The 9,207-nt window shown below is 41.8% G+C and overlaps 1 protein-coding gene across 1 annotated transcript in view; it reads left to right on the top strand.

Annotated features, from left to right (window-relative positions):
- Positions 1-864: 864 nt before the first annotated feature.
- LOC107703195 (secretory carrier-associated membrane protein 5-like) overlaps positions 865-9,207 on the top strand; it is a 13,703-nt gene continuing 5,360 nt past the window's right edge. The window contains exons 1-6 of the mRNA XM_016505752.1: positions 865-1,144; positions 2,929-2,984; positions 3,168-3,287; positions 3,923-4,079; positions 4,186-4,287; positions 4,726-4,843. Of these exons, the coding sequence (XP_016361238.1) occupies positions 2,978-2,984; positions 3,168-3,287; positions 3,923-4,079; positions 4,186-4,287; positions 4,726-4,843 (504 nt within the window). The 5' untranslated portion in view covers positions 865-1,144; positions 2,929-2,977. The remainder of the gene's footprint in view (positions 1,145-2,928; positions 2,985-3,167; positions 3,288-3,922; positions 4,080-4,185; positions 4,288-4,725; positions 4,844-9,207) is intronic.

The raw sequence follows: 9,207 nt of genomic DNA, 5'->3' as shown, positions 1-9,207 counted from the left end.
ATATCATATTATAATTATAATTTATGTGTGTGTGTGTGTGTGTGTACATATATACACAAATTACAGTAGGTAATGTAATAACAATGTTTGTATGTATAAAATGTATAAATGTATTAAATATATAGAAATATAATATATAATATGCATTAATATCATATAATACATGCACACAAATTACTGTAAGTAGTGTAATATTTTATTTATATAAAACATACAAATTACTTTAAGTTGCGATAACAATCTGTTTGTATAAAAGGTGATAAATGTATAGAAAATATCTATAAATTATATATACACAGATTACTGTAATATTTAAATTACTGTGATATTTATACACAAATACAGCTACAAATGACTAAATTGTAAGCTTCCATTCTAAGCCAGACTTTTCCTGTGTAAGACTCCCGTGCAAACATGATCTTTTTAAGAACTAGAAATGATATATCTTTCAGTGTTTTGTCATCATTCTCATTTTTTCCCTCCTAATGTATGCGTCTGTTACTCAAATTTATGTTATGGACTGTGTGTGATCATTTCACTGTAAAATGACACTGTACACTTTCGATGTTTGTAAATAGAGAGTATTGCAGCACTTTTCTTTTTTTTTTTTACAAGAAAATAGTTTTTAAGCTTTTACTTCAAAATTGTAAGTTTTATTCAATGTGTTACGTGCCGTTTCTTTGTATTATTATTATGATTATTATTATTTATTTTACTAGGAATTAACCTTATTATCTTACCTAGTCACTATTCACTTCCTTTTTCTTCAGTCACCATGGATAATGTGTACACATGTCACATGACTGCATGCCAGGAATTACTGGCAGTACCTATCTCTCTCATTTTCTTCCTTTAATATACATGCTTCAGGACCGCGGAGAGCGGCCTCGCGTCGGAGAGAAGGAACGAAGTATCGCGAGTCTCGAGGCCTGATTTATTCAGCATCGCACGCGCTCATCCCTCGCGGAACGGATGCTCATCGACGCGCGTGCGTGTGTAGGAGTACCGTGACGCGATTGTTTTCACTCCCATATTCCCAATATAATCTCCTAAGTAAGATAACGGATTTGGAAAACATCCACATCACAAGTGCATCGATCACTGAATGGAAAGTGGTTTTTTAGATGCGAGTGGACGAGAGAAGGTAAGGCGAACGCTTTTCACTTTCTCACCCGTGGTTTTCACATTTATGTACTCAGAACAGATGCATTGTGTCTTACATGCAGGTGAAAACAGAAATGCATGAAATCTTCGCTTGCACTGTTGAATAAAACACCTCCCTGTTCAGCACCGTCTTTTCCCTTGAAGGGCGCTCTGCTCGACCTCGATACCGCTCTGAAATGAGTGAAATGCTTTTGCTAAATATTCTTTTGCTTTTGTTTTCTCTTCCAAATCTCATCTTTTGTTTTATAATGATACCTCCCATTTGGATGAATGGAATAGCCTATAACGTTATGGCAACTAGATTATCGTTTCATATCTGTGAACCACCCCGGCGACGTGCCCTTCACATTGCAACCGGGTTTGGCTCGATCCGAGCGAGAAAAACCGACCAGCAATCGTTGATAATAATCGCTACAAATAAACGGTTGATAATAATCGTTACGTATAAACGGTTGATTATAATCGTTACGTATAAACGCTGCATGATAAATAATTGGTTAAAAATATAGCCGCTAGGTATAAATGTTGGTGAATATTCGCTACAAATAATCGATTTATAATAACCGCGACCAAGGTTCGAATTGTTCGAATCATTCTTCATTCTGTTTACTCTAATCGTGTCGTCTTGACAGTTGTATGTGGTCATGTATACCATGTAATAATGTATGATTCCGTTACCAGGCCTCATTAACCGGTATTCCTGATACATTTTGAGGATCAAATCAGAGGTTATGATAATAACAATCCACCGTTACAGTGTGCAATCACTAGGTTTATATGTTCGGAAATATTGTTATATTACTATTAGCCATATTACTGTTTTATTTTAGCATCATGCAAATACCCTGATTGCCATGAACAAATTAAACCAGTATTTGTAAAGTTTTCTAAAAATGTTAGTAATCTGAACTTGGAATATTAATCTTGTTTGGATTATTTACAGTAAATTAATATATATTATGTGAATCTCTAAACATAAGTCATTTTAGGTGTAAAAAAAATAAAGCTAGGTTCAGTCGATCCGACGTCAGTTTGGAGGCAAACTTGGAAATTCCCTGTGGGCTTTTAGAAATACACTCTAAAAAATGCTGGGTTAAAAAGGGACAAACCCAGCTATTGGGTTGTTTTGACCCAGCGGTTGGGTTGTTTTGACCCAGCGGTTGGGTTGTTTTTAACCCAACCGCTGGGTCAAAACAACCCAATAGCTGGGTTTGTCCCTTTTTAACCCAGCGCTGGGTTATATTTAACCCAGCAGTTTTTACAGTGTAGTTTTAAGATTTGTAAGCTTTGGATTTATAAAATAACTTTTTTGTGGTCAATATATTTTTACGTTTTGTTCTACAAACACAAAGTAATACCTCAAAAAGAATGTTGAAGCTGCAGTTTTTTTTTAAATCAGTAAATAAATTGCTGTGTTATCAGATTCAGAATATTAACCATTCTGTAAAGAATGTGCATGTAAACATGGTCAGTCTTGCAGGCTGCTTAAGGCTTATAGATGTCATGTTTGTAATACTGAATAAGGAATCATTTGCTTTACTAGGGATCTAGCTTGTGTGCTAAGTTGTGTTTACTCAGGTTATTTCATTGTTACCAGGCTGTATGGTTATACTTAGTAAAGTTTAGATAGATTTCAAAGGATAAGCCTCCCTTTCATGCTGGAATATACTAATGAGGTTATAACCTGTTGTATTATGAACACTCTCTACAGTGTTGCATTCAGTATGTGAATTTGCTGTGTGTCTGTAATGTGTGTTTTTACAGGTTTTTAAATATTAAAGTTTGACGTTGGTGATCTGAAAAAAGAATCTCCATGGCAGGTGAGAGCTCACAATTTTCTTAAACCAAAATGAATTGTTAACATATTCGAGTACCGTGGTATTTACATGGTACTGTAATGTACTGCATGGTCCTACCATGGTACATGTCCAAATAGTACTAGTTTTGTTGGTGAACCAGAACTCAATGAGTTAAGTATTAATTGTGTTTTTTTTTTCACACAGAAAACAATTTCCCTCCTCTTCCACGGTTCATTCCACTGAAACCATGTTTTTACCAAGACTTCAACGAGATCCCAGACCATCAGCGTACAATGTGCAAACGACTGTATTACCTATGGATATGTACGTTCATATTTCAGCATATATATTTTTGCAGTATTCTCAGTGCATATCGTTTAATGTTCATTGTGGTGTGTGCACTGAGTAGATTGCAATCATGTGGCTGTATTTGCATTACAGTGTCACTTTTGTTTTCACTGTAAACACTGAGAGAAACAGACACAGGAAAACTTGTACAGACAGGTTTTGCATTTTGAACTGTCAGTCCACAAGTCAAAATGTGGGGTGTCATATTACTCTTGTGTTGCTGTCCAGTTTACTATGCTATAATGAGAATCACAAGCATTAGATTTGCTTTTGACATGTAGGATATTTACAAAATCCCTTTTTTTTTGTTGGCTCACAAATTGGGAACTATTTTGAAATGGGTCTGGGAGTTGAGAAAGTAAGTGTTTGTGGAGATAAATGCAAATTTGTATTAGTATCTAAAACGTACTATAGTTTTGACTTAGATTACTTAGCATATAGATTTGGTATCTGCCCTGTTCCAGTAGATGTGGTAATTTCAGCTTTCCTTGTAATGTATTCACCTACAACATCAAATTGTGAAACAAATGCTATGTTATATATAAAAGATATTTAGTTCTAACGGAATGAAAGGAGTTTTTAAATTAAATTCATATTTTTTTCACTCACAGTAAATAGTGCCACCCTAGCAGTGAACCTGATTGGCTGTCTAGCATGGATGTGCGGAGGGGGCGGGGCAACCAATTTTGGGATGGCCATTCTGTGGCTAATACTGTTCACCCCATGCTCATACGTGTGCTGGTTTAGGCCCATCTACAAGGCCTTCAAGTGAGTTCAATTAATGTTGTGGCTTCCGAGATGTTTTAAAACAGTCTTTGAGTTGTAATCATGTCATTGTGCACAACCCCAATGCAGTTCACTCTTTCTTTCATAGGACAGACAGTTCTTTCAACTTCATGACATTCTTTTTCGTCTTCATGGCACAAGTGGTGATTAGTATCATCCAGAGTGTTGGAATCCCAGGATGGGGAGTATGGTAAGAACTGCTTATTGTGTATAAGAAATTAGATAGATAGATAGATAGATAGATAGATAGATAGATAAACTATTATGATGGGTTAAATAAACATCTCAACATGCTAGGTCAAAATAACCCACTGTTGGGTTTGTCCATATTTAACCCAAAAGTGGTTTGCAAAACGACCCAACCTGGGTTATTTGCAACCCAGCAGTAGTGTGGACACATACAGCAAAGCTGGGTCAGTTTCAGTTTGAGTTACCCTATAGAAACTCAAATGACTCATGTACTCTCTTGCGTCATGTAATATTTTTAGCGCACATATATTATGGTCTGTTTAGGTTATATTAGGATGTTACGTTCTATTCTGAATTCATACAAGCTTTGCATTTAGTTTACTTTCTAACTACCTTGTTAATGAGGAGAATATGTCTTCTTTATGTGTTTGTATTACAGTGGCTGGCTGGCCACCATCACTTTTTTCAGCACTAATATTGGCTCTGCTATTGTTATGCTGATTCCAACCATAATGTTCACTGCCGTGGCTGTTCTCTCGTTCATTGCCCTCACCAAGGTACTGTTACTGTTCCTCCATCATCATTGTTTTGAATATACACAGATCTCATGATATTTCCTAAAATTCAAGCAATTACTAATTTAGGCTGTGTGTAATACCTTCACATTAACAATATTGTTTTTTGTTGATTAACATAATTTTTCTCCAACACAGTAATTACAGTAATTAATTTCTCCTACACAAAAATCCTCAGTAATCTCACATTTTCTCTAGAGTTTCTGAAGAGGGTCTTGAACTGTGCTGAGATTTACCAAAAAAAAAAAAAGTTTATTTTAAATGGTTAAAAACACTACTATTTAGTAACAGAAATCTTTAACAGTATTTCTTTACTCTTATTAATATCTGCAATTTATTGATTATTGGTTCTATGAAAATAATTATTGGCTTACATATCAGCCACAGTATTTAATTATTAAAAATACACAACTAATTTAGTAACATTAATAGTTAACAAATATTGAAATATCAATTTTTATACTATACATTATAAGGTTGTGATAACTAAATGCTTTAAAACATTCAAAACCTTTGATTTTAGTGTGTGTTTTTTTGTTAGACAAAATATTATAGAATCATATTACTTTTATTTTTTATTTAATATCTATATTTATCGGTTATTGGTTCTATGAAAACAATTATTGGCTTACGTATTAGCCACAATTTTTGATCTTTGAATAATAATCTTTAATAGCAATTGAAATTAATAACCATTTTTATACAGTACATTATAATGTTGTGATGCCTAAACTCACTTGAAAACATTTGATTTCAGTGGGGGGTTTTATTATTATTTCAGACAAATATTATAGAATAATCTTTTTATTTAATATCTGCCATTTATCAGTTATTGGTTGTATGAAATTAATTATTGGCTTATATATATAATATTTTTAATATTTTAAAAAAGAACACTAGTAACAGTAGTCTTTAACAAGTGGTTCCCTCTCGAGCTTCACTCAACATCGCGGAGCTTCTCTGCTTATAGGGACTCCTTCCCTTCCAACCTTTCCTGAAGTCCTATTGGCTCATGCCAGTCCAAATGACTGGCCAATTGTTGTGAAGTATGCAAATCAGTATAAATGTGGTGCACACAACAATTACGTCAGAATCTTCTCCTTCACTTCTTTGTTAATTTCTACAACCTGAAGAATGGCTTCGTTCTGCAAGACCTGCGCGGGACCTATCGACCCGCCAGATCAGCTTGGCCCATGCTGAGGCACGTTAGTCCGACTGTGGGCATTGTGCGGATCTGCCAGCCTGCGTGCTTTGTACTCGCCGCAACGTGGCTCGTGGCTTGTTTGGGGTGAGGCCCCCTGCTGCCAGCATGCCGCTGGTGGGCCCCCCCAGCCACCTCCCAGAGGCGGGAGCATCGACTCGCCCTGTTCCCCAGTCACCTTCCCCGAGGACTGCTTCCACCCTCCTCTGAACATTTCAGACTTTGTGTCATTCAGCCGGGAGGAAGAGGATGAGGACTCAATGTCCATCTCTGCCCTGACAGCGAGGGGCCCCCAGACCTCCAGTAGGAGCTCGTGAGGATCATGACGAAAGCGCATTCGGCGCACGGCCCAGCGCAGAGAAGGGACAACAGGCCCGCAGCCGCTACTGCGACCGCTGCTCCCCCTCGCCAGGAGCCGAATGTGTGGAGGAAGGTGTGGGGACCCAGGAAGAGGCGCCACGGCCAGCAGAGGAGTCCGCGCCGATACTCCTGCCTGCCATCAGCTGCCAAGCTGCCATCCTGACAGCCCGGAGAGGAGGGAAGTGTGCGCTATCGGCCCAGCGCCCAAGCACCGCAAGCTGTCCCGAAATCAAGTTTGTGCTTGATAAACATGTGTTCAATAAAAGTGCATACATTCGCACAAAAAGAGCTCTTTCCTCCTCACTCAGTCAATTCAGCGCCGCTCGCCCCGCCTCAGAGCGGTGCAGAGCCACCGCCCACACAGGTTACGCAGCACTTGCCAGCACATCCAGTGACCAAGACGCTAAAGCCACTATGTCAGTTCCTGAGCGCATGGAAAACTATTCCCGGAATCTTGCGCTGGCTACTCGGTGTGATAGAGCGTGGGTACGCCCTTCAATTCAGACGCAGACCACCCCGTTTTAATGGCATGGTGCAGTCTCTAACATTGCCTCGAAATGCCCTGGTTCTGAGACAAGAGGTATGCAGCCTGCTCGAAAAAGGAGCAATAGAGCGAGTCCCTCCAAGTGAGCTGGAGAGAGGGTTTTACAGCTGCTATTTCGTGGTACCCAAGAGAGATGGGTACCAGTACTCTGTTCTTCCGTTTGGGCTGGCTTTGGCCATGCACACTTTCTCAAAGTGCATGGATGCAGCACTTTCCCCCCTCAGAGCGAGCAGGATGTGCATTCTGAACTATCTGGACAATTGGCTGATTTTAGCTCATTCACGGGACACGCTAGTCAGCCATATAGACATGCTGCTTCATCACTTGGAGTCCCTAGGGCTATGTGTGAACATGCAGAAGAGCATTCTCGCCCCGAGCCAATCTATAACGTATCTGGGAGTGTATCTTCGACGTATCTTCGACTCTGTGCGCGCTCACCTCTCTCGGGAGCACTTGGCGGCCATTTTGTCTTCCCTGTGCCATTTCAGGCTGGGCCGCTCTGTTCACTCGAAGGAATTTCAGAGGCTGCTGGGACTCATGGCAGCAGCATCAGCGGTGTGTCTTCTGGGTTTAGTACACATGCCTCATGCTCTGAGGCCGTGGCACAACCCAGATCTCTTCAGCTGGGGAGTTCCTCTGGGCTTGGTGATGTCGCGCATTGTGGTCACGACGGACGCATCGACTCGCGGCTGGGGTGCATTATGCGAGGGCAATGCCGGCTTCGGGGCTGTGGTCAGAACCTCAGAGCTGGTGGCACATAAACTGCTTGGAGCTGGAAATGGTGTTCTTGGCTCTAAAGGATTTTTGGCTGCAGCTGGAACAGTACTTCCTTCTTTGGCATGTACTGATTTGCACCAACATGTCTGTGGTCTCGTACATAAATCACCAAGGAGGTGTGCACTCCAGGGCGCTGTACAAGCAGGCAGCGAATCTCCTGCTATGGGCGGACCGTCACTTTCTCTTCATCAGAGCAGCACACATCCCCAGTCTCCTGAACCGCGGAGCGGACATGCTTTCGAGGAAAGGGATTCCTCAAGGAGAGTGGAGGGTGGAGGTTGCACCCCGAGTCAGTTCGGATTATTTCGACCCACTACAGAAGAGCAGAGGTGGATTTGTTTGCGATGAGCGAGAATGTGCACTGCCCGCTGTTCTTCTCTCTGTCTCACTCCCCGCTGGAAAGGGACGCTCTGACATCGCCTTGGTCAGCAGCCAGGCTGTACTCATTTCCTCCGATCAAGATATTGCCTCTGGTGTTATGCAAGATCAGGGAGGAGGGGGCTTCGGTGATACACGTGGCCCCGAACTGACCGAACCAGCCTTGGTTCCTGGACGTGACAGAGCTGCTGGTGGCACCGCCTTTGCCAATCCCCATCAGGAAGGAATCTATTGTCTCAAGCAAGCGGCTCGGTGTGGCACCCGAACCCGAAGTTATGGAGGCTTCATGTGTGGCTGCTTCAGGGATATCAGAAGAGCTGAGCACCCTGCATTCTCGTGTGTTCGGCATGCTCGCGGAGGCGTGGGTGCCCTCCACGAGACGTTTAATGGGGAGTGTTTGTGAGATGGTGCCGTGATGTTCATATCGACCCGGCTGCTTGCTCCGTGTTGGATGTTCTGCATTTTTTAAGTACAGGCTTCCTATTCTGATACTTGATGGCGGCGCGTTCACACGCTGCGGCTTCTCTCTTTCCCGACAGAAAGGTGTTTTCGTGTTTTTTGTCTTGTGAGTCGCAGTGTTTTTGTAAGTATTCGTCGCGTCTATCTGTCTCTAAGCGCGCATACAGTCGTGAGTTTCTGCTCGATGTCGGCAGAACCACATTTTTAGAGTTAAACTCTGCGCACGCCAAAGAGCTGCGGGATCTCGGTCTGCTCCGGAGGCCCACACCATCACCGACCCCCACTACTGCATCTCGCCCACAGCGGAGGCGCCACAAGCGGCGTGAGAGGAAGCAGAAGAGGGGTAAGCGCGGAGGTATCCGGGCTAGGCTAGCGGCTAACCCACACAAGCCAGCTATCCCCACCATCGTACTGGCTAACGTACGCTCTTTGGACAATAAACTGGACTACATCCGACTACTACGCTCAACTCAGAGGACTGTAAGAGAATGTTGTGTTTTTGTGTTCACGGAAACATGGCTCAAAAACAGCGTTCCGGACTGCGCTATTCATCTCGATCAGCTGACATGCTATCGAGCGGACAGAGCTCACGTCGAGGGAGGTAAGACCCGCGGCAGAGGGCTTTGT

This window comes from Sinocyclocheilus anshuiensis, unplaced genomic scaffold (assembly GCF_001515605.1).
Source record: "Sinocyclocheilus anshuiensis isolate Anshui unplaced genomic scaffold, SAMN03320099.WGS_v1.1 scaffold1139, whole genome shotgun sequence".
Lineage (NCBI taxonomy): Eukaryota > Metazoa > Chordata > Actinopteri > Cypriniformes > Cyprinidae > Sinocyclocheilus > Sinocyclocheilus anshuiensis.
Note: the sequence above shows the minus strand (reverse complement) of the source record. Positions and strands in the feature narration are given on the sequence as shown.